This window comes from Coregonus lavaretus, assembly GCF_964263955.1.
Source record: "Coregonus lavaretus genome assembly, chromosome: 23".
Classification (NCBI taxonomy): domain Eukaryota; kingdom Metazoa; phylum Chordata; class Actinopteri; order Salmoniformes; family Salmonidae; genus Coregonus; species Coregonus lavaretus.
This window is the reverse complement of record NC_140010.1, coordinates 33,251,888-33,278,911: the sequence shown is the minus strand read 5'-3', so window position 1 is coordinate 33,278,911 and position 27,024 is coordinate 33,251,888. Positions and strand designations below refer to the sequence as shown.

Below are 27,024 nucleotides of genomic sequence, written 5' to 3'. Positions count from 1 at the left end.
GTAAATTGGTTTATAGATAGACAAACACACACACAAAACATCAAACACACACCTTCTTCTTTTTGATTCAAAGGCATCCAACCACACTATAACCCATGGGAAAGCAAAAGAGGCATTTGAAGTGTCCAGAATTTCAATCAAACCAGTCTACCAAAGACGTTGGAGTAATTACCCAACCAGTCTGCCTCAGGGACAAATCATCTATCATTCTAAATTAGATCCAATTGGACGTACAGACGTCCAATCGAGACATCCAATGTTGGATATAAAACTGTATTATTATTGAAAGGGCATAATTCTGTCAGCAGACATTAAATCTCCACCCCAAAAAAAGACAATAAATGTCTGCGATAGAATTATTATATTTTATTTACATTTTAGTCATTTAGCAGACGCTCTTATCCAGAGCGATTTACAGTTAGTGAGTGCATACATTTTCATACTGGCCCCCCGTGGGAATCGAACCCACAACCCTGGCGTTGCAAACGCCATGCTCTACCAACTGAGCTACACGGGACTGTGTGAGAGAGATACTTCAACTGTTGTTATGAAATCCTATAGTGTAGTTTGTGTAGTTTACTGCTGTTACTGCCCACATAATCCACATAATCCCGATCATTACTCAGGATTATTATATGATCGTTAAACAACAATAACAAGTATAAGTCTAAGCATCTGTTTGATGTATGTGTTAAAGTACATGTGTAAAGTCTGGAAATCTATAGATTCCCCACTGCACATTTATCGTAGCTGTACAGTGTGTGTGTGTGTGTGTGTGTGTGTGTGTGTGTGTGTGTGTCTGTGTGTGTGCGTGTGTGTGCATGTGCGTGTGCAAGCACATACGTGTGCACCCACGTGTGTGTGCACACGTACTTGTGTATGTGAAACATGCTAATGTGATTCGCAAAACATTAACATCCTCCACCTTAAATGATTTAAATTATACGCCTCGTGGATCAAATGGGACCATGTGCCACAGGCATTAAAACTTTAAAAAACATCATGGCTGTGTCTGAAATGGCACCCTATTCATTATGTAGTGCATGACTACCCATAGAGCTCAGGACAAAAGTAGTGCACTACATAGGGAATAGGGTGCCATTTTGGATGCGGACCATAAGACTAATTTACATAGTCTATTAACCAACAAACATGTTGATAAGGATTTTATTGTAAGGTGGTGGTAAATCATGCTGGCTTCATAATCAAACTATGTGGGAATATGATACATTAACTGTTGCATGACAAACACTTGGCACAAATAGCCTGAGCTGCCAAGCTGAAAATTTGAAGTGGCATGGTGTGGTTTGAAAACAGTGACACTTATGTGCAGTGTAAATTTAGCCCCCAAAAATGTCAAACAAATTAATTCCCACCCAGTACATTTTGCCTCATGGTTTATAAATAAGTCGTTTTTGGGAGGGTAGAAAGTACCAATTATGGTTGTGGTTGAAATTGAATTTCTCTAGTCTGGAACTGTGTGCATTTGACAAACTTCATTTGAATGTGCATTCCCCTTACAAATGCACAACTTGTCAACCACAGCCACTGTCACGGTTCTTTCATGATAACAAGACAAGTTTCTCTCTTTTCACTCTATTCCTCACATTCACTTTCACTCACTAATTACCATTTCTTTCTAATTTCTCTCTGTCATTCATTTCTTCTCTTGCTCATTTTCCTCTCATTCGCTCACTCTTTGTCTCTCTCTGTCTCTCTCTTAATCTCTCTCACACACACACACACACAAAACCATCCTCTTTCTCGAAACCGCTCCCTATACTCTTTTTGTTCATGTGTGTGTGTGTGTGTGGAGGGGGAACTAACTTTACATGGGGAACAATACGGAATGTGCATCATCCTGTAGGAGAGATGAATGGACGAGAGGTCTGGCATAACTGCGATCCCCCAATAAAAATCCCCCCAGTCCCCCATTACATCCCTCAAACTGATTTGATTGAGAGCACTCTGTGCATACACAAGACCCACGCTCCTCCTCTCCGCAGGGGCACGGTCACGGCTCGCCCAAATAACCATTCATCTCCTCTCGTTCCTGTCTCGGCATATATCATCGACTTTAGGCTCATCGTTCTTTTACATCAAAGTGGAGCTGCTGTGAGAGGAGGATAGAGGGATGGAGGGAAGGAGGAGGGAGGAGGGAGGAGGAATGGAAGGGAGAAATAGGCAAAGCGCTTAACAATCCCCATCCATGTTCCCACAGAGCAATTAATGTGGTGCCAGAACGACAGCCCACTCCTTTCTCCACAGAAAAAAAACCAGGATGGATGAGGGAGAGCAACGCTGCATAAGGCACTGCCTGCTGCAGCTGCATGGGCATTGAGGGAGAGAGAAAGAAAGAGGAGAGAGAGAATGGGGGAATGAGAGGAAATGAGAAAGACAATGACAGAGAGTGAAGAAGAATGGCAATAAGCGAGAGAGAGAGAGAGAAAGAGAGAGAGAGAGAGGCTAGCCAAGAGGAGGACATTTGTGGAGAGATAGAGAGGGAATGAGAAAAATGCAAAGGAGAACACTAGACAAACAGAGTTGGAAAGGGCAAGAGTGAGACATGGAGAATTGAGGAGATCGAGAGAAAAAACCTGTGATAGATTAGGACAGAGAACCTTTTCTGCAAGCGTTTTTTTGAAAATCTCCTTGGTAGCCATTTTATGGGTTTCATTCATTAGCTAGGCGCCACAGAAAAGCCAGGGAGAAAGTCACCAAAAATAGCACAACATCACTTTCCCTCTCCGGTGATATTTTACCAGTGGTGACCTTCTGGAGTCACCGAGCAGATTGTTAATCACAGAGAGAAATATTTACAAACCATTGGGTCTTTTGTTTACCCATTGGGTCTCTTGTTGCTTAACCATTAGAATTTCACTGGCTTAGTCTCTGAGTTGGTTGCTGGGAGTTGAAATGTGTTCCTAAACCAGCTCTGTTAGATGTTAGATTTGCTGAAAAAACATTGGCGGACAATTTGGCAAAACCCAGATTAACCCTGGCATATACTGTTGAGGTTTATTCCATTTTTTCCTGATTACGATTGTTTGGTGTCACAGCAAAATTACAACTATGGCTACATTTTTCAAGGGCCAGTGTCTCAGACCCAGACTACTGTAATAAAAAGCATTTAAGCAGTACAGGCCTTCATCTGGGTCCAGGAAAACAGGCCTACTTTTGACCCAGATTTTATATACATACAAGCATTGTAAAAAAAAGTCATGAATGTATAGTCATGCAAGTACTGTAAGATTCAAACCATTTTCATTTAATGAAGTGTAAAGCAGTACCTACCACAAAGCCTCCTCATTTGCCAGGGAGCCAAAAATCCCAGTCTAATTTTAAGTCACATGTCACTGTCACCTACCTGTGTGACACTGTGATTTAACTTCAATCACAAGCCAGAGCTCTGCACTCAACTGTAGTCTTATCATAATATGATAGTGTATGTATTTAGGGGAGTGGGTAGACGTTTCCCATATAACTACATATCTAAGATGACATGACCTGGAAATGCCATGTAAATACTGTACACTGTATGCCCTGAAATGTAGGATGCCCTTGTTCTGCTGATACAGGGTCAGATACTTTTCATCCCCCTAAAGGTGAAGGTTAGGATAAGGGATAGGGTAAACTGATCCTAGATCAGTGGATAAGGGCAACTTCTGCCTCAAGCATATCATTTTTATGAAATAACAGGACATTCAAGGAGCATGGAAGATGTCCAGGGTATTTCCATGTCATGTCAAAGGGGACTAGTACAGCTGCTCAAGGGTATCAGTATTTAAAGGTAGCTCAATAAGTTTCTCTCCTCTCCAGCAGCTCATGTTACAACTTTTTTTCTTTGGCCAGTCAGACCGAGGAAGTGTGAATGATTGTAGATAACGGTGCCTTATGAAGAAGTGTAGCCATAAATACACACTACCTTTCAGGCACAGACAGGCTGCTTAGATGTACCTCTCAAAGTGAGGAAAGAGTAAGAGCGTATTCCGTTTAGGAAGACACTCATAGAAGTCAGCCCAGTTATGCCAATCTACCACAGCCTCAAATTAACAGCTATTACTGTGCAGTATGTCGGGGAAGCACCATAAGCCCACAGCACTGGGGTCTTTGAAGGACGTTTAGGATGGGGAAACAGGGAAATGGTGTCTCTACCTGCGTAAGGGACAGGGGCGTCCTTGTCCAAGGCCACCAAGGGAGGGTCCAGCAGGACGGTGTCCATGTTCTCTGTGATCACCCCATGGTACGACGTCTCGATCCACGGCTTGTGTTTGTTCACTGTGGAGAAGAAAGAGGAGGAGAATGGAGAGAGAGAGAGAGAGAGAGAGAGAGAGAGAGAAAGAGAGAAAGAGAGAAGAGAGAGAGAGAGAGAGAGAGAGAGAGAGAGAGAGAGAGAGAGAGAGAAAGAGAGAAAGAGAGAAAGAGAGAGAGAGAAATAAGTTGTCAGTCGATTTTGTGAGGTTTGCCTGGCCATGAAAAGAATAGCTAAACAGTACTATCAATAACCATGAAGCTAATAAGCATAGACTGCTCTATCTACTCATTTATCTGATTTTGGGTCCTGGTGACGTTGCTTTTGTTTGTACAAAAGCTGTTACAAGCCCTTGATCAATGCCCACAGCTAAACAGACTAAAGTACAACTTAAATTGCCCACAGGCAAAGCTCACTTGGGGTGACTCTTTCGATTTAGTTTGCAAATACAGTAAGGTCATCCTTGATAAAGATGAGCAAAAAAGACTGTATAAAATAAATAATACAAATACTGAGCTGTATTGCATGCTCAAAAACTGAGAAAATTATATTATTTTATACTAATACAATTGCTCAGAGAAAAATATTTAGTTCAACAAGTAATACAAAAATCTAAAAAAGATAGGTGTGAAAATTATTGGTACCCCTGTTTTCAATACTCCAGCACCCTCCTCTTGCGACTCTCAGCCTTTTTCTAAAATGTTTTATGAGATTGGAGAACACATTGAGAGTTTTACACTTCAAGTGAATGATAACATGGACCTTAACAAGGGCCCCAGGACCAGTGGAAGCTAAATAGCCCCATAACATCAAAGATCCACCACCATATTTACAGGAGGTATGAGGTCATTTTCTTCATGTGCTTCCGTTTTGCGATGCCAACGCACCACTGGTATGCGTGGCCAAAGAGCTCTATGTCAGAGTTTATAACTGTATTCTCCCAGGCACAACAGTTTCTGGAGAACCATTCACATCTCTATCTGAAGCAACATACTCTTATGGCCACTCACTCACTCAGTACCCTGCTGTGTACAAAGTACAGTTAAGCTCTGTAGAGCTTCCCTGGACTCAAAGGAAACCATTGACGAGTCCCAATGGCACACTGAACTCCTACGCAGGTACAGAGAGAGAGAGATAGAGAGCGATGGAGAGATAGAGCGAGCTAATAGGCCATTCAGTACATCAGGAGATTACTTTTAGATTAGTGACCATCCACTGCAATTGAATGACTTCCTCGAAACCCACCACTCAATTACGCTGACCGAGTAAATTAAAAGCTCTTCAAACTTGTTGCTCAGAGACACACGCACACACGTTGTGTATTCACACACATACAGTACACACACACATGCACACTAGAGTGCACACACACACTACACACACAAAACCTCTTCTGAAAAGGTTCCCTGGAAACTTAGTGCCTGTAATGAGCAGATGACATGTCCAGCTGGTGCTTTTCACCCCACTCCAAAACATCCTGGTCTCAATTTCGATGTGGCCTTATACAAGTAGTCAAAATGACAACTCTTTATCCATCCTTCCTTCCATCCTTCCTTCCTTCCTTCCTTTCCTTCCATCCTTCCTTTCCTTCCTATCCTTTCTTCCTTTCATCACTGGTAAGCATTGTCAACGAGGTAAGATAAGATGTACTTTCTTGTCCATTAACTTACAGAGAATGGAAATGTGTCTTTATGCTCACAACCCAACCCAACCGAGACATACACACACATACCCCAAGGGGCAGGAATCAATTGGTCAGCTGCAGTGCAGCGCTCAAGGGCACAACGGCAGGCGATGGTATCTAGGATGATATCATTGCCAGCAATCCTCCTGTTGTCGGCTCACTCTGCACCAAATTTTCCAGTCTGAGCTGGGATTCGAACAGCTTCTCTAACCACTAGGCTTCTTGCCATAAGTAACATGTTGGTGATTGATGTGTTGCTAACCAATAGGACGGGGAGTCACATAAGTCTATTAATGGGTTGCTTCTCTGTCACTTGGTCGCATCATTGCATTGTTATGAATGTTCTACAAATGCCGCAGCAAATTGATGTCCGACTAATAGTTATTGCTCAGTCATTCTGAACGGGGGCTAATGACTGTTTAGTCAAAATTATACTATAGTGGCATGGAAATTCAATGACATTGGTAAAGTAGACAAATAATTAGTAGGAAACAACTTTGCCATCATTATGATGTCATCAAGTTTATTTTAGAGAGATGACAATGTTGCCATGAGCTAGCAAAGTTCGTCAGAGATAGCTAGCAATGCTAACGTTAGCTAGCCAAAAGGTTGGTGCTCTCCTCTCAATCTTAGCTAGCTAGCTAAAGTTATACTGCATCTAAAGTCAATCTGCTGACAAAAGCTTGTCCTACTAATTAATTGTCTCCTGTTGAAATGTCATCATGTTTCCAAGCCACAGTAATGCACTTTAGTCCCCTGTAGCTCAGTTGGTAGAGCATGGCGCATGCAACGCCAGGGTTGTGGGTTCGTTTCCCACGGGGGGCCAGTATGAAAATGTATGCACTCACTAACTGTAAGTCGCTCTGGATAAGAGCGTCTGCTAAATGACTAAAATGTAAATGTAGACTAAATCTTCATCAGCACCTATTGAGACTGCATTGAGTAGAATGCTCAGCTGGACATCAGTCCTAAAACTAACGTTCAAAAACAATATTGTGACGAAACGTGCAACCCATGTATAGGGACGACAAGCACACTATCGTTGCACTGTCATAATCTTCCTCTAGAAGAGTTCAATTGAATCTGGGGAACTTTATAATAAGAATACTGGATCGGTGTGTACGTTAGGGAGGGTTTCCCTCCTGTTTGCATGTCCTGTAAATACGGCACTGGTCATGCAGTGTGTGAGTGGATTAGGGAAAGCACAGGCAGGCTTTGAGGGAAAACTGTATGGCAATTCCATGGTACCAGAGTGATGCTTATTTTTTATTTTTTACATTTACTTGAAGAACAGTTCAGATGCAAAGTTTACATGCTGTTTGTGACGTCATTCTGTTACCAAACTTTGCATCTGCACAATTCTTCAAGTAAATTAGTTTTTGTAAAATGTTCAGTGGAAATTGTTAAAAGTTGTCATTATTGTGCATAGAGTTGTATGGTGTGTTTAACTTTGCAATCAAATTGTGTGTGGTTACATGCACACAATAATGTGATTATTGAGAATAGTCAGATTAATATAATAGTTTGATTAAAGAGTTTTCAAGATTTGCATGAAGAATGATTTCCCTAATATTCCTGTTTACATGGACACATCTGAAATCAGGCTACCTGATGGCATTCTGATGAATGCAGAAAATTGCCAATCAAAACAAACATTCTACCACAGCGAACATGTTATTTTTGGGGTTAGATCAGCTTTAATATTGCAGATAGATTGTAACTTCCATCAAAGTCCTAAAGGACTCTCAGACAATGAGAAACAAGATTCTCTGGACTGATGAAACCAAGATTGAACTCTTTGGCCTGAATGCCAAGCGTCATGTCTGGAGGAAACCTGGCACCATCCCTACAGTGAAGCATGGTGGTGGCAGCATTATGCTTGGGGATGTTTTTCAGCGGCAGGAACTGGGAGACTAGTCAGGATCGAGGGAAAGATGAACAAAGCAAAGTACAGAGAGATCCTTGATGAAAACCTGCTCCAGAGCGCTCAGGACCTCAGACTGGGGTGAAGATTCACCTTCCAACAGGACATCAACCCTAAGCACACAGCCAAGACAACACAGGAGGGGCTTCGAGACAAGTCTCTGAATGTCCTTGAGTGGCCCAGCCAGAGCCCGGACTTGAACCCGATCGAACATCACTGGAGAGACCTGAAAATAGCTGTGCAGCAACTAATTTTTTTTATAAATGTGCAAACATTTCAAAAAAACTGTTTTTGCTTTGTCATTATGGGGTATTATGTGTAGATTGATGAGGGGGGAAACTATTTAATCAATTTTAGTATAAGGCTGTAACGTAACAAAATGTGGAAAAAGTCAAGGGGTCTGAATACTTTCTGAATGCATTGTATATGGAATTATTTTCAGAAGGTCATACCAAGGATCATTTAGGTATTTGATTTAGAATTTTCAGACCCCTCGAAGTACAAAAACAATATATGAAAAAATTATTTGATGAAAAAAATGTTTTGGCCATACTGCTATTAGCCCATACAAACGCATTGAATAACAGATTCACTACTTGGAACAACAGATAGTCCCAAAAAATATCAAAAGGAAGTTTGTTCTGAAGTGTCTATCCTATATCTGAGAGATATAAGAAAGATCAGGAAACATCTGTATTTAATTCACCCAGAAATCTAAGCCCTGTCTAATCCAGAGGAGGGGGGGTACTAAGTTATATGGAATTGTTTTAAGAAGGTCATACCAAGGATCATTTTGCTATTTTATTTTGAATTTTAAGACCCCTTAAAGTATAAAAAATTTATGTAAAAAATGTATTTGATTAAACATTTTATTTGGCCTTACTGCTATTAGCCCAAACAAACGCATTGATTGAATAACAGATTCACTACATGGAACAGATTTATTTTTATTTTTATGTACATGTATTTAACCCCTTATTTCTGTCACTGAACAGTCTCCATATATACTATACTTCTATTAATGTTTTCAACTGGTACCGGAGACCTTTAGAGTCTTGTGAGGACCGTGGGCGTCTCACCTTTACACAGAGGGGTCATATTAGTGTGTAGCCCAAACTGTTCGGATGCTACAGACAGAAGTTGGCAGATTGGCTGTACTGACTTCAAACGAGTCCCACAATGCTTGTGAGGGTCGTAGAGCAAAACGGAGAACATCATTTTTTTCGTGACAGTCTCATCATTCTTTCTAGGCCAAACCATTCGGACACTACAGACAATTTTGTGAGAAGACTGCTTTTCAGGATTTCTCATGGTCTGACAAACACTGCTCTAGCTCTGTCACATTTCACAGATATCTCTAACTTAAATTGACTGATTTCTATGGGATTTTGTGTATTATGCTAATTAGATTTCAGAGTGGGCGCAGACATCGACCTTAGGGGGTTTTAACAGCTTCTAACCCCAAGCCATAAGACTGCTAAAAAGTTAATCAAATGGCTACCTGGACTATTTGCATTGACCCACTTTTTTTATGCTGCTGCTACTCCCTGTTTATTATCTATGCATAGTCACTCCTTATTGTTATTTTATTGTGTTACTTTTTAAAACTTTAGTTTATTTGATTTTGTATTTTTAAAAATTGCACATATTTTCTTACTTAAAAAATAACTGCATTGTTGGTTAAGGGCTTGTAAGTAAGCATTTCACGGTAAGTAAGCATTCACCTGTTGTATTCAGCGCATGTGACAAATAGAATTTGATTTGATGTTGCTCGGGTTGTCTTCGTCTAATAACATCTGTAAATATTTTAAATAGACACTCAAAAACCTATAGAATGATATTTATAGTCAACTAACTCGAATATTTTTCTGTCGTTCAAGGCTCAAACGCCCATGATTCCATTCGGCAAAACCACTCATTCCATCTTTTTTGTATTGAATTACTTGTCAACGTAATACTTTTTATTAGTTCCAATAGGCCTCCAGTGTTTTGGATGGTTGCTTGGACAGTCACTGAGGCTGTATTTGTCTGTTATCGTTGAAAACACTTTATTTCAGATGCAACAGTATTAGCTACTTAGCTAGCTAGCATTGCTAACGTTAGGACCAAAGATACATGAGGAAAAATTAGGATTCTGTAATGATTTGCCTGTTTAATAATAGAAGTTGTGTTCTTCTAACAGACCTACATATTGTTGCAAACACGTATTTTGGATGTAGCAGTTAGGCTAGCTAGCATGCTAACTAGATACAGTAACTCTGTGTATGGTTAGCATAGCTAGTTAGCATCTACATTTGTGTATTATTGTTGATTGGTGACAATGACATGAACATCACTTTTGACATGTAGTTTTTACTGTTGTTCTGGAGGCAGCTCTGCAGAGTGGTCACTAGCTGGCACAGCCACAAAGTCATAACATCTGATTTCAAGCCTTAACCCTAACCTTAACCACACTGCTCACCCTAATGCCTAATCCTAACCTTAAATTAAAGATGCGTTCCAGAGGATTGAAAATACCTCATAATTTTTTTAAACCTCCCATTTTGTACTCAACGTTTCAATGTATGACTCATACATGCATAATAAACCATCTGCAGCCCTCTCCCAGTGGAGAAAGTCACATAATCCTCACATTCTTACCTGGCATCATTTAGTGCACAATTTAGTCATTTAGTTCATGTCATGTAGTGAGCTTGCGCTCTGAAGTGAGTGGGATTGCCTGGCTATGTGACCTTATCATTAATTATTTTGATAGCACCGAAAATAACAGTGAAAATAAATAGAATACATCGATCAAATCTATGCAGCCTAACTTAGAAAAACATTAGAATATTTAAAGTTGTAGTTGGTTGTAGTTTCATTTCTCACTTTCAATAGCCTACTATTGAAAGAGATGGCATCGTAGCCAGACAAATACATCAGAAACACTATGCTCATAACCTGAATCTCCTAAATGGTGTCGCTGTATTTTGTTTACATTTTGGAATATATTGCTCAATAGTCTATTAGGCTTTTACCAGGCGCGAATCACGGACACAACACACATATAACTTAATGCGCTAGAGAAATGTATACTGCAAATGTTCACCCACTTACTTTTTAGATAAGAAAATATCTCCCTACCTTTCTGTTGTTTCAACCATCCATCCCAATCAAATAATTCCATGTGTCCGTCCACCTTTTGTCCTTATACGTGTACACAGGTATTCCATGATATGGGGTATAATCCAAAACTGCAGTTGATTGCCAGCGATTATCATTCATCACGTAGACAAATACTAGGCCTATATATAATCATTACACTACTTTAAAGGAGTATGTCATTTGATGCAAACATATACTGTAAGTAGGTTATAACTTTTCCATTGTATAAATTTCATGATCACAATTACTTGCTTGCCATACTAGTCTGTACAACAACAGGAATTAGCCACAACCAAGCATGAGGGACAATGTTGATTGGCAGGTGGAATGACGTCCAATGAGGTTGTGGGGTGAGGTCAAGCACATTGCACAGCTCATGAACAACACAGAGGTTTTTTTGTCTTTGAGAACAATGACGTGATGGCAAAGTACACAACTTTTGGGGACCACTTTTGGCTCGTGAGCGCAACAGAGGCTCGAGAACAATGACGTGATGACGAAGTACACAACTTTCGGGGTGCTACTTTCAAAACTACTGGCTAAAAAGTATACAAAAGTACTGGAGAATCTCTTTAAGACCAAAAAGCAAATTTTTGTTTTCATCCATTTTTACAATATAGCAAATTTTGACTTTGCAGCTGACCGATCTATGGGACAATCTCTCAGTTCTGCCTCCAGGACAAGACTCGTGACAATAAATATAAACCTACGTTATTGTTGCAAACACTATTATTTTGGATGTAACGTTAGCAGTCAGGCTAGCTAGCATGCTAACTAGATACAGTAACTCTGTGCTACGGTTAGCATAGCTATTTAGCATCTAAATTCAAATGATATTTGTGTGTATTGCAGTTGATTGGTGACAATGACATGAACAAATATTCAACACGACATTCATGCAAGCATTATAATATATTTACAACCCAAAAGTAATGTGAAATGCACTCATAACTTACGACATAAGCAATATTTGATAGCTAGCTAGCTAAGCTAACTGCAGGCTAACTAGGCAGAGCAATGCATCATGGGAGACGAAATGCACCCTGGGAATCGTAGTATGCTGTAGACCAGGGGTTCTTAAACGTTTTCAGCCTGGGACCCAAATGAGAAATTCAGTGTTTTCCTGAGACCCAAGCTTATGAAAACATGCAACTATATGTAAATATCGGTAAATGTCATTGTAAATGTAAATACACTCTTACATATCTGTCTAGGTTAGAACTGTTGCTGTTAAAATACAATAAATAATTTTTCATTCTGAACTGGAATAAACTGACTGATCACATCACACAGATGTATAACAGAACACACACACAGGCTCAGTTTTTGATAGTGCAACTGTAAGTAACAGTAAAGATGACAAATGATCAGGCCTACTGTACGGTTAATCTTACTATATAAATGATTGTTGAAAAAAAGTATAGGTTGGAGCTGTTGCTGTTAAAATACAATTTAAAAAAATTATACTGAACTGGAATAAACTGATTAATCACATCACACCGATGTCGACCAGAAAAAGAAAAAAACACACACACACACACACACACACACACACACACATACACACACACAGTCCTAATGAGAGGTGTGTGACTGGTTGAAATTTTCAACAGGCAGGTCTATTCTGGGCTCAGTTTTTGACAGTGCAACCCTGAGGTCATGCTCAGCATTGAGTCTGTTTCTGTACTTGTTTTTTAAGTATGCCAGTGTTGAGAACCCTGACTTGCATAGGTATGTGGTGTCAAACTGGATCAGAACATCTACTGCTTTCTCAGCCAGGCAGGAGACCGCTTCCTGCTGTAGATTAGCAACCCAGAACTGTTGTGAGTGTATTTGCCTCAAAAATCATCTTGCATCAATCAGTTTATTCCAGTTCAGAATAAAAATTATTACTTGTATTTTAACAGCAACAGTTCCAACCTAGACTTGTTTTCAACAATAATTTCTATTGTAAATCAAATTTTATTTGTCACATACACGTGTTTAGCAGATGTTATAGCGGGTGTAGCGAAATGCTTGTGCTTCTAGCTCCGACAGTGCAGTAATATCTAACAAGTAATATCTAACAATTTCACAACATATACCCAATACACACAAAACTAGTAAGTAGGAATGGGATATCAGAATATATACATATATGGACAAGCAATGACAGAGCGGCATGGACTAAGATACAGTAGAATATTATTGAATAGAATGCAGTATATACATCTGAGATGAGTAGTGCAAGATATGCAAACATTATTAAAGTGACTAGTGTTCCATTTCTTAAAGTGGCCAGTGATTTCAATAGACAGCAGCAGCCTCTAATGTGCTAGTGATGGCTAGTTAACAGTCTGATGGCCTTGAGGTAGAAGCTGTTTTTCATTCTCTCGGTCCCAGCTTTGATGCACGTGTACTGACCTCGCCTTCTGGATGATAGCGGGGTGAACAGGCAGTGGCTCGGGTGGTTGATGTCCTTGATGATCTTTTTGGCCTTCCTGTGACATCGGGTGCTGTATGTGTCTTGGAGGGCGGGTAGTTTGTCCCCGGTAATGCGTTCGCCAGACCGCACCACCCTCTGGAGAGTCCTGCGGTTGTGGGCGGTGCAGTTGCCATACCAGGCGGTGATACAGCCTGACAGGATGCTCTCAATTCTGCATCTGTAAAAGTTTTTGAGGGTTTTAGGTGCTAAGCTGAATTTATTCAGCCTCCTGAGGTTGAAGAGGCTCTGTTGCGCTTTCTTCACCACAATGTCTGCGTGGGTGGACCATTTCAGTTTGTCGGTGATGTGTACGCCAAGGAACTTGAAGATTTCCACCTTCTCCACTGCGGTCCCTTCGATGTGGTTAGGGGGGGTTCACCCTCTGCTGTTTCCTGAAGTGCACGATCATCTCCTTTGAGTGAGAGGTTATTTTCCTGGCACCACACTCTCAGAGCCCTCACCTCCCTGTAGGCGGTCTCGTCATTGTTGGTAATCAAGCCTACTACTGTTGTGTCGTCTGCAAACTTGATGATTGAGTTGGAGGCGTGCTTGGCCACGCAGTCATGGGTGAACAGGGAGTACAGGAGGGGGCTGAGCACGCACCCTTGTGGGGCCCCAGTGTTGAGGATCAGCGAAGTGGAGATGTTTTTTCCTACCTTCACCACCTGGGGGCGTCCCGTCAGGAAGTCCAGGACCCAGTTGCACAGGGCGGGGTTCAGACCTAGGGCCTCAAGCTTAATGATGAGCTTGGAGGGTACTATGGTGTTGAATGCTTAGCTATAGTCAATGAACAGCATTCTTACATAGGTATTCCTCTTGTCCAGATGGGATAGGGCAGTGTGCAGTGTGATGGCGATTGCATCGTCTGTGGATCTATTGGGGCGGTAAGCAAATTGAAGTGGGTCTAGGGTGACAGGTAAGGTAGAGGTGATATGATCCTTGACTAGTCTCTCAAAGCACTTCATGATGACAGAGGTGAGTGCTACAGGGCAATAGTCATTTAGTTCAGTTACCTTTGCTTTCTTGGGTACAGGAACAATGGTGGACATCTTGAAGCATGTGGGAACAGCAGACTGGGAAAGGGAGAGATTGAATATGTCCATAAACACACCAGCCAGCTGGTCTGTGCATGCTCTGAGGACGTGGCTAGGAATGTCGTCTGGGCCGGCAGCCTTGCGGGGGTTAACATGCTTAAATGTCTTAATCATGTCGGCCATGGAGAAGGAGAGGCCACAGTCCTTGGTAGTGGGCCTCGTCAGTGGCACTGTGTTATCCTCAAAGCGGGCAAAGAAGGTGTTTAGCTTGTCTGGAAGCGAGACGTCGGTGTCGGCAAGGTGGCTGGTTTTCCTTTTGTAGTCCGTGATTGTCTGTAGACCCTGCCACATAAGTATTGTGTCTGTGCCGTTGAATTGTGACTCCACTTTGTCTCTATGCTGATGTTTTGCCAGTTTAATTGCCTTGCGGAGCGAGTAGCTACACTGTTTGTATTCTGCCATATTCCCAGTCACCTTGCCATGGTTGAATGCGGTGGTTCGCGCTTTCAGATTTGCGCGAATGCTGCCATCAATCCATGGTTTCTGGTTAGGGTAGGTTTTAATAGTCACAGTGGGCACAACATCACCTATACACTTCCTGATAAACTCAGTCACCGTTTCAGTGTATATGTCTAATTTATTTTCGGAAGCTACCCGGAACATATCCCAGTCCGCGTGATCAAAACAATCTTGAAGCGTGGATTCCGATTGGTCAGACCAGCGTTGAATAGTCCTTAGCACGGGTACTTCCTGTTTGAGTTTCTGCCTATAGGAAGGGAGAAGCAAAATGGAGTCGTGGTCAGATTTGCCGAAAGTTATTTCAGAACAGGGCAGAATGCTTCAGGAAACAGTGCTTCGACGGTGGAAGAGTAAGTCAGTGACTACTATGAAAGACAGTACTCCTTTATTTCAGTTTATCATCACCTGTTAGCTGACAAGGTACAAATCTGTCGTTCTGCCCCTGAGCAAGGCAGTTAACCCACTGCGGAAGATACATTTCAGTTGAGTGCATTCAGTTGTACAACTGACTAGATATCCACCTTTCCCTTTTCTTTTAAAAAATAACAACAATGCCTTGCTAGCTGACATACTCTTCCACCGTCGAAGCACTGTTTCCTGAAGCATTCTGCCCTGTTCTGAAATAACTCCCTGGGTTTACGGTCATGCTGTGAATGTTTGGTCAGGACGTGTCATTTTAATTTGTTCGTTTTGAGAGACTCATTACTAAGCACTTCCCCGCACAAAACACATTGTGGGCGCCCTTCAGTATTTCTCAAAATTTGTATTAAACCAAGTGAGAGAAACTCACTGTATTTGCGTTTCATGAGAATTTAGCTCAGTCAGAACTTGTGGCTAGCTTGAGTCCATTGACGACAGCAGTGGTTAATGGCGAATGGGAATGACAAGTCAGTGGCAGACAGCGCATCATATGCTGCTGAACAACAGCACTGCAGCGTGTGGGTCGCGGAATGATCTTAAAAGAAAACTGCAGAAAAAATATCTGGTAAACCGCGAAGCACACAGGCATCTCTCACCCACTCGCGCAGCTGCCAAACTGATCGGAGACACTGCTGCTAAACAGAGAGCGCATTGAACAGAGAGTGCAGTTGCACTTGGCCAAATCAATTCCAGAAATTAATTAAATAATTATACATTTACTCTGATACGTCGCAACCAACCATTAACAGGAAGTGGGTCGCGACCCATACTTTAAGAAAGGCTGCTGTAGACAAAGGCAATACAGAAGCTTCAAAATGACAAAAACAAGGAATTGTGCAGTATTACTAACAAAAAAGATAAAACGTCAAAATGTGTATCAAATCTTACAGTAGTGCATATATACTAACATCAAAATAACTGGTTGTAAAGTGGCGGAATTCTCCTTTTATATTGAATATTTTGATTACACGTTCTGGGTAGGTTGTGTTTGACATTAAGGGAATGGTCTCTTGGAAACAGTCCTTCCACATCACTGGAACATTCCTATGAAAACGTTAGGTAATGACCTAATGAGACTCTTAAGGGAACGTTCTCTAAAGTTGTGGGAACATTTGTTGTTAGCTGGGATCACTCTGTTACCTTGGAATTGCCCTGTACAGACAGACACAGCATAGTCAGAGTGTGCTGCAGTGGAGCGGACGGCCCATCTCAGATTGGGACAGCAGTGGAAAGTTTGGGGTCATTTAGTTCCACGTAAGGGTGAAGTTTCCCAAAGATACAGTGAAAGGTCTGCTTTTGATGGGCATTATCTTGTAGCATGACTCAAGGGTATGATGTGAAAAGTAGCAAGCTTAAATATTTCAGTCAAGAGCATGTCCAACAGCCACCATGGTTCAGACAGTAACATCCTATTGTGGCAGACCATATCCACACCACAGACACACTGACACAGTGCTGCAGTGCATTTTCAGCAAGTCCTAACGTAAGTTCTATGGGTGGTGATTTCAATTTGGGGCTGAACCTCTTATGTTCATCACATCAAATATTGGATGTTAGCACACTAACTCTCCAAACAGAGAGAGAGCGAGAGAGAGAGAGCAAACAGTGTGGGGGAAGGTAGTGAGACAAATACTTTTGATGCTCTTTCTTCCAACAATAAGTACTAATGATTACAAAATACTCAACGTCCTCAAACCCAAACCCCCCCACTAAACTGCATTAAAACATAAACAACACACAAAAACAACAAAAATCCACTCGCAATGTCATTTCCAGTAAAAGAGAGAGAGAGAGAGAGAGAGAGAGAGAGAGAGAGAGAGAGAGAGAGAGAGAGAGAGAGAGAGAGAGAGAGAGAGAGAGAGAGAGAGAGAGAGAGAGAGAGAGAGAGAAAGAGTCAATACAGACAGCATTCAGTTGAACAGTATCTTGTTTTTGTAGACTTCATTATTTATCCAGCAACCAAAATCATTACAGTATAACCAAGTTTTAAGCGTCTCTAATAAAACCCTGTCGAGCATTGGGGAAGGGAACAGAACGTGTGCAAGTCTGCGTTGCGACCTCCCCGTGCCCTCATATAATGAAAAGTTTCAGTCAGCATTTCGACTGGTAATTAAACCTGGAGACACACGGCGCGAGTTCGCCGGGATGGATGGAGCATTTTACAGTGTTTCCCCAGAATAATGCAACATTCTATTAATCTGTGACCAAATGACACCTTGTATCAGCAGTATAAGAGAGAAGGGGGAGAGAGGGGAAGAGACAGGGGAAAAGGATGGAGAGACAGTGAGGACAGAGAGAAGAGGCATGGAGAAAGACGGAAAAGGGATAGAGTAGTGAGAGAGATGGAGAGAAACAGGAAAAGGGAGAGAGGATTTGTTTTGGGATAACTGCTTTGTCTATTTACATTTCCCTTAAACATTTGCATACTATTTACACTTTGTGCAAAATGCTGATCAACAAAGCACATTTTCAGGATTTAACACTGAATCTGTAATTAATACTTAATACAAAGAAATCAATGATTTATCACAGTCTGCTATGAAGGGAACACAGTGTTTACTCTGAGCCTATGGCAATGCCATTTAAATTGTTGGTCTCTCACAGCTACTGCTTTCAGTGTAATGGCACGTACATTTAAAGGAATAGTTTGTGATTTTGGCAATGAAGCCCATTATCTACTTCCCCAGAGTCAGATGAACTCGTGGATACCATTTTTATGTATCTGTGTCCAGTATGAAAGAAGTCAGAAGCCGTTTGCGAGCCAATGCTAACTAGCGTTAGCACAATGACTGGAATGAACAGCATGCTAGCTGTTCCCATAGACTTCCAGTCATTGCGCTAACACTAGTTAGTAATTGCGCTAACGCTACTTACCATCTTCCTTCTAACTGCACGCAGATACATAAAAATGGTATCCATGAGTTCATCTCACTCTGGGGAAGTAGATAAAGGGCCTCATTGCCAAAATCCAAAACTACCCCTTCAAGGGATGCATGATTCTGAGCTGTAGCGAAATGACTCCCACACTTGATCTCACCTCCAACCACTGGGAATGTAGATGTGCTCTTGAATGCAACACATTGCACAGCGATATGCATAAGGGAACATGGATTATGGTACTGTCGATTAAGCTGTTAGCCTCCGGGTGCTTCAGGGGTACTTTCACAATGTCTGGAGCTAAGGGAAAACAGGTGATAAATGTGCCTAGAGAGTAGCGGATCCCATTAGTATATGACATGTGAGCTACCTAGCTAGCTAGCTATGCTGAATGAGGTCACACATTTCACAATGTGTGAGCTTAATTGGATTTGATATCTGATCGCCAAAGGGCATAAAATCCCCGATATACAGTAAGGCCCTAGTCAGAACCTGTCAAAAGTGTTATGTTGCAGGAGTAGAACAGTTATGAAATGTCACTCAAGCAGAATCACATGATGAGAAAAACCTTGATTTAGGTCGGAACAGATTTTAAATGTTCAACATTCTCACAAGACCTAAAAGAACCATTGCCAAGTACAGGCAAGTGTGACTTTTGTCAGATGCCAATGTTGTAGTACTCGAGACTGGTCTCGAGACCACATATTGAGTCTCTCGGTCTTGTCTCAGTGTCAGTGTCAGATACATTTGTACTCGGTCTTGACTTGGTCTCGGACAGTGAGGACTTGTAATTTCTTCCCGAGACCAGCCCAGACCAGCGGAGTAAAAAACTCATAATTAGGGGCCTCTCGAGTGACGCAGCAGTCTAAGGCACTGCATCGCAGTGCTAGATGCGTCACTACAGACCCGGGTTCGATCCTGAGCTGTATGTCAACCGGGGGGGGCTTTACTTGGCTCATCGTGCTCTAGCGACTCCTTGTGGCGGGCCGGGCGCCTGCAGGCTGACCTCGGTCGTCCTCCGACACATTGGTGCGGCCGGCTTCCGGGTTAATTCGGGCGGATGTTAAGAAGCGCGGTTTGGCGGGTCATGTTTCGGAGGACGCATGACTTGACCTTCACCTCCCGAGCCCGTTGGGGAGTTGCAGCGATGAGACAAGATCGAAATTGGGGAGAAAAAATTATAATAAAATAAAATCTCATAATAATAATACAATCCTTTCTTAAAACATTAAAATCTTATGGCCTATTGAAACCTGGGATTCCTACTTTACTCGTAACATTACTGTCCTTTACTTTCATTGAAAAATATCCTCAAACTTTGTCAGAATTTCCTTGACTCGCTGGCAGGGAAGAGTGGGGGAAATTATCGGAAAGTTGCACGCTCACTATTAGTGACGGGGGGAAATTGTAACAGTCTGTATGTCTATATCGATTATAGACATGTCTGTGCAACCTACTGGACCTAGGCCTTCAGTTTGTGACAGGCTCGTGATGATGAAAGGACAGCAACTGTAATACACTACAGGACCAAAAGTATGTGGAAACCTGCTCGTCAAAATGTTGATCATCTCATTTCAAAATCATGGGCATTAAGATGGAGTTGGTCCCCCCTTTGTTGCTATAACAGTGTACAATTATTACTTCCCATTGCAAAAAACATTTCACGTTTAGCACACAAAGTAACCGGTGATCTAAAGTTTAAATGCAACAATGTTTCACACACACATATGTTATTTTCAAAGAGATGGCTAACAACAGCAAGCGAGCTGCAATAAAAAACACAGTTCCACTCACCAGATGATGATCATTTGAAAGTTATTCTTGAAAAGGGAGAAGCTACTGTAACAAATTAGCAACAACATCCTCTTCGATAACACCTGCTGCAGCCGCTGCAAACTAGCCTTTTACTGTCTAACAAAAACTGAAGAGATTAAATCAGAACATCATTGAAAAGAATAATATATATATATATTTTTTTTATTATCTTATAAATCCTTAGCCTTTCTCTGAAGGTGTAGAAGGCCCTCATTGTTCCCCACTATGTTTGGTTTAGTAATAATTTGTAGAGTGGCTCTATTTGCCCTCAGCATACATTATTTCACCATTCTGAATGTCTAAAAAATCCATATGTTCTTCTGAAATATGAACACAGAAATACTGGATATTTTGAACTCTTATTATGGTGACGATTTTACAAAATTACAGTCATGATCTTGAATTGGACTCGCATTTCTTTGGTCTCGGTCTTGACTCGGTCTCGGACCTCTCGTCCCCCTCCCGGTCTCGGTCTTAACTCGGTCCCACCCCCCCTCCGGTCTTGGTATCTACTCGGACTCGATTCGCTCCGGTCTTGGTCTTGAATAGGTCTCGCTTTAGGTGGTCTCGAACACAACACTGACAGATGCATTTAGTGTACTACACAAAGTGCCCTGTAAATTATGGAAGTACCAGCCCCAACTATACACAAGGATACCAACTCTAGTGCAGGATTGACCCGTAAATCACAGAATACTGAACGTAAGGATCAGCAAATCCCCATGACCAAATCGACTATCCTGCAGTCCAATGGCTCTTTATACTGTAGCTGCCATTAAGCTAAAGCTAACCCAATCAGACTGTCGTCTGACCTTATTCCCAATGGGACCATTAGGGACCCTTTAGCACAGGGAATATCGACTCAGAGATACAGTCAAGCAAAAAATTAACCTAATGACTAATAGGAAAATAATAATTATGCATATTGACTTGAAACACGACAAAACTTTCACATTAAGCAGAACTGAGTGAGTTGGCAGGAGCCCGGGATAAAGATGCTTCCACTCTGCACTTCAGTGCTCTGTGTCTGCACATCTACAGGCACATGACAATTTGTATATGTATTTATTGATGATTCCCATTAGCTGCTGCCAAGGCAGCAGCTACTCTTCTTGGGGTCCAGCAACATTAAGGCAGTTATATACACAATTTAAAATATCACATGACATTACATTTCAAAACACTTTACCCAATACATTAAGTGTGTTCCCTCAGGCCACTACTCCACGATCACATATTTATAATACAACATCCATGTGTACGGGTGTGTAGAGTGCGTGTCTTATCATTGTATGTGTGTCTGTGCCTTTGTGTGTGTCTCTTCATAGTCCCCGCTGTTCCATAAGGTGTATTGTTATCTGTTTTTAAAATCTGATTCTACTGCTTGCATCACTTACCTGATGTGGAATAGAGTACCATGTAGCCATGGCTCTATGTAGTACTGTGCGCCTCCCATAGTCTGTTCTTGACTTGGGGATTGTGAAGAGTCCTCTGGTGACATGTCTTGTGGGGTATGCATGGGTGTCCGAGCTGTGTGCTAGTAGTTTAAACAGACACCTCGGTGCATTCAGCATGTCAACACTTCTTACAAAAACAAGTAGTGATGAAGTCAATCTCTCCTCCACTTTGAGCCATGAGAGATTTACATGCATACTATTAATGTTAGCTCTCCGCGAGCCAATTGTAATTTTCCGAGGTCCCTCTTTGTGGCACTTGACCACACGACTGAACAGTAGTCCAGGTGCGACAAAACTAGAGCCTGTAGGAACTGCCTTGTTGATGGTGTTGTTAAAAAAGCAGAGTAGCGCTTTATTATGGACAGACTTCTCCCCATCTTAGCTACTGTTGTATCAACATGTTTTGACCATGCCAGTTTACAATCCAGGGTTACTCCAAGCAGTTTAGTCACCTCAACTTGCTCAATTTACACATTATTTATTACAAGATTTAGTTGAGGTTTAGGGTTAAGTGAATGATGTGACCCAAATACAATGCTTTTAGTTTTTGAAATATTTAGGACTAACTTATTCCTTGCCACCCATTCTGAAACTAACTGCAGCTCTTTGTTAAGTGTTGCAGTGATTTCACTTGCTGTAGTAGCTGACATGTATATTGTTGAGACATCCACATACATACACTGGCTTTACTCAAAGCCAGTGGCATGTCATTAGTAAAGATTGAAAAAAGTAACGGGCCTAGACAGCTGCCCTGGGGACTTCCTGATTCTACCTGGATTATTTTGGAGAGGCTTCCATTAAAGAACACCCTATGTGTTCTGTTAGACAGGTAACTCTTTATGTAATGCCATAACACATACATTTTTCCATCATCAGACTATGATCGATAATGTCAAAAGCCGCACTGAAATCGAACAAAACAGCTCCCACAATATTTTTGATCATCAATTTCTCTCAGCCAATCATCAGTCATTTGTGTAAATGCTGTGCTTGAATATCCTTCCCTATAAGCATGCTGAAAGTCTGTTGTCAATTTGTTTACAGTAAAATAGGATTGTGTCTGGTCAAACACAATTGATAACAGGCTAATTGGTCGGCTATTTAAGACAGTAAAGGGGTTTACTATTCTTGGGTAGCGGAATGACTTTTGCTTCCCTCCTAGCCTGAGGGCACACACTTTCTAGTAGGCTTAGATTGAAGATATGGCAAATAGGAGTGGCAATATCGTCCGCTATTACCCTCAGTAATTTTCCATCCAAGTTGTCAGAACCCGTGGCTTGTCATTGATGATAAACAACAACAAAACATATACACTTCTTCCACACTCACTTTACGGAATTTCAAATTACAATGCTTGTGATTCAGAATTTGATCAGTTATACTTGGATGTGTAGTGTCAGCGTTTGTTGCTGGCACACCCTAATCTTGCCAATGCCAAAAATCATTAAAGTAATTGCCAATATCAGTGGGTTTTGTGATGAATGAGCAATCCGATTTAATGAATAATGGAGCTGAGTTTGTCTTTTTGCCCAAAATGTCATTGAAGGTGCTCCAAAGCTTTTTACTATCATTCTTTATGTCATTTATCTTTGTTTCATAATATAGTTTCTTCTTCTTTTTATTCAGTTTAGTCACATGATTTATCAATTTGCAGTACGTTTGCCAATCGGTTGTGCAGCCAGACTTATTTGCCATTCCCTTTGCCTCATCCCTCTCAACCATACCATTTTTCAATTCCTCATCAATCCACGGGGATTTAACCGTTTTTACAGTCATTTTCTTAATGGGTGCATGCTTGTTAGTAACTGGAGTAAGCAATTTCATAAATGTGTCAAGTGCAGCGTCTGGTTGCTCCTCATTACACACCACAGACCAACAAATATTCTTTACATTAACAACATAGGAATCCCTACAAAACTTATTGTGTGACCTCTTATACACTATATTAAGCCCATCCTTTGGTTTTCCTAGATATGGATTTGTATACTGCTTTAAAGCACATTTCTGCAGCATTAGTAAAGATGTGATCAATACATGTTGATGATTTCATTCCTGTGCTGTTTGTAATTACCCTGGTAAGTTGACTGATAACCTGAACCAGGTTGCAGGCACTAGTTACAGTTTGACATTTTTTCTTGAGTGGACAGCTTGATGAAAGCCAGTTAATATTTAAATCACCCAGAAAATATACATCTCTGTTGATATCACATACATTATCAAGCATTTAACACGTTATCCAGATACTGACTGTTAGCACTTGGTGGTCTATAGCAGCTTCCCACCAGAATGGGCTTTAGGTGAGGCAGCTGAACCTGTATCCATATTACTTCAACAGTATTTAACATGAGATCCTCTCAAAGCTTTATAGGAATGTGGTTCTGAATATAAACGGCAACACCTCCACTTTTGGCATTTCTGTCCTTTCTGTAGATGTTATAACCATGTATTGCTCCCACTGTATCATCAAAGGTATTATCTAAGTGCGTTTCAGAGTTTGTCAGAATATGAATGTCATCTGTTACTAGCAAATTATTGATTTCATGAACCCTGTTTTATAAGCTACATGTGTTAACATGGCTATTTTTAGCACTTTTCTGGGATGCTTGATTGTTTTCATTCCTTTACTAGGAAGCTTAGCAGATGTTGACCTGCTCATGTTATTTATGTTAGTGCAGGGTGAGCTGCGCACAGTGGACTTCCTACTAGGGCACACCGCCTCAGTGCTAACAGTATAACTCTGGTTCATAGGCACATGATTACTGCATATAATAACTGTAAGATCAGCAGAGGCATTCAGGGCATTTAGAGGGACATAAATTAGGTTACTTACATTGTGTCTTCCAACGCCCTTGGGATAATGTACATTTGCAGAAGCATTATGACAACTCAGCGACACAATGGTAGGGATTAACTGAGCTGGGCTTGGGTCATTGATAAGTCATTGTCTCAACGCAACCTTATAATGCTGTGAAAGGATCCAGGAACCCAAATGATTTGGGTGGATCCCATCATCCTTATAAAACCAGCTTTGTTTCCAGAAGGTATCAAAATTGTAAATAAATGTTACACCCACAGTGCTGCAAAAGTCTCGTAGTTATAGAGGGCTAAAAGTCTGCAGAAACGTTCAATGCCACGATTTAGGGAGGGCACATGGCCAGATATTATGGGGCGTTTGTTGGTGTCAAGTAGAGTCCAATCAGTTCTTTAAAATCCATCTTCAGCTATGATAAACTCAATTTCCAGATGCAGTTTTAAAATATTCCCCAGTGAGTACGTTTACATGCACACTAATAATTCAATAATAAACTGATTATGGCAGTAGGCCGAGTGTGGAAATAAACATGTAAACACCTTACTCTGCTTTTCTTAATCAGCAGAAGGTCAAAATCGAAGTAAGCATACACCGATTAAAACACCTGGTTTTCTGAGCAATGTTTGGAATAATTAGCTTAAATCGGTGTTCCGGCAGTGTATTTGATCTGCGCTTGCACCAGCCAAGCGAGCCTCCCTCTTATTACGAGTGAAGTGAGTTCGGAAAAACTGAAAGTATGCATCTTAGAAAGAGTTTTCACATACACACTTTATATGTCCGAACTCAGAATGAAGAAGGTTTCACAAAAATAACATGGTCACTGTGATATAACGTTTATTTTGATTTGCATTTATGACAAGTCCCACCAGTAGCCTTATTTCAGATGTGTCCATGTAAACAGGAGTATTAGGGAAATCGTTCTTAAACAAACTATTATATTAATCTGACTATCCACAATAATCGTATTATTGTGTGCATGTACTGTAACTGTGCTCAGTGTTGTTCTTCTTAAACACTCATTAAAGAGGCCATAAACTCTGGTCTTTATCAATGATGAGTCATAAAAACCCGCAGCGAAGACAATTAGCTCTAGGAGATTCTGAATTAATTGACTTGCCATAATCAACTTATAACAATATTGATGGCTATCTACCATGTAGATATTGTACTGAAGACACAGGCTAGGACACTGTGGTATATGAAGACACTGTGGTATATGAGGACACTGTGGTATATGAGGACACTGTGGTAAAGAGTACATTGTTGTAAACGAGGACACTGTGATATATGAGGACACTGCGGTATACGAGGACCAGTGTTGGAGAGTATTGAACTACATGTAGATCAACTAGTAATTTAACTACATTTTGCCATAGCTTGGTGGTAGTTGAACTCAATTCAAATCATGGTAGTGTTTTCAGTATAAAATACTTTTTTGCCATGTAGCGGTGCAGCTAACTACTAGAACTACACACTACTTTTTTGGCAAAAAGAAAAGAAAATATGGGTGGAGTAGGCAAGAGTTTCCTTTCTTTTTCGGATTCAGACCTGCCTAATTCTCACTTGAAACATTGTGTTTAATAGCCTAAATTACACATTCTGATCTGTTCTTGCAATTTGTAGTCTATTATATTTCAGATTTAGATATGATAATGTATCACAATCTAGATTGGATCAGAGGAGGTTGGTGGCACCTTAATTGGGGAGAACGGGCTTGTGGTAATGACTGGAGCGGAATCAGTGGAATGGTATCAAATACATCAAACACATGGTTTCCATTGTTTGATGCCATTCCATTTGCTCCATTCTGGGCCATTATAATGAGCCGTTATAATGGCCTCAGCAGCTTCCACTGGATTGGATGTATTGAACTACTTTTTCAAAGTAACTTTAGTTAAGTAAATAATATTTTTTCTTAAGGGTAGCTTTAGTGTAGTTTAACTTCTTCCAATGTGAAGTAATTGGTAGCTTGGTCAACTATATTTTTAGAGTAACTTCCACAACGCTGATGAGGACCGTGTGTCTGGAATAGTGCATGAGGGTGAGTGACACCATCCAAGGCCAGGCTGGACTTTAACTATCACTAACAGAAACGCCTAGGGAGAGTGGAGAAGGAGAGTGAGAGATTTGATTTATATTGTTAACAGGAATGTAAACAATATAAATTAATGTATAAATGAGTGCTGTAAGAGGTTTATAAGTTATGTATGTTGAGCGATCGCAGAAAGCATATTATAGATGAATGATGACTTCTCTTTGGAGAAAGCCATTATAGATCGATGTAATATATCTCCCAGAGTTCTCTCTGTTGTGCCCATTGGCAGCCCAGACCAATCCGCATCTAGAAGACTCATTTGTTTGATTTGACTTCAAACAAACATTAAACTCCATATTTCCTATTTTTTTGAGTATTTGCTCAACTCTGGCATTTAACAAGTGTCAGTGCGGTATTGACACCCAAGAGGGCTTTGAAATATCAATTGCCTGTCATCAGAAAGGTTGAAGAGAGGGTAATATTGAATCCAAAAAACCTTGGCTCTCTGCGTTGCATAATTGTGATCAATAATAAGCACATTGTTCTCGGTTCTGATATGTAGCATGGTTGATTGATAATTAAAAGTC

At 40.9% G+C, this 27,024-nt stretch overlaps 1 protein-coding gene across 1 annotated transcript in view; it reads right to left on the bottom strand.

The window, feature by feature from the left end:
* The window catches only part of LOC311099183 (calsyntenin-2-like), a gene marked incomplete at both ends in the record, with an annotated part of 317,151 nt that overhangs the window by 172,422 nt on the left and 117,705 nt on the right, over nt 1-27,024 (bottom strand). The window contains one exon of the mRNA XM_084139863.1: nt 4,156-4,278. Within this exon, the coding sequence (XP_083995989.1) occupies nt 4,156-4,278 (123 nt within the window). The remainder of the gene's footprint in view (nt 1-4,155; nt 4,279-27,024) is intronic.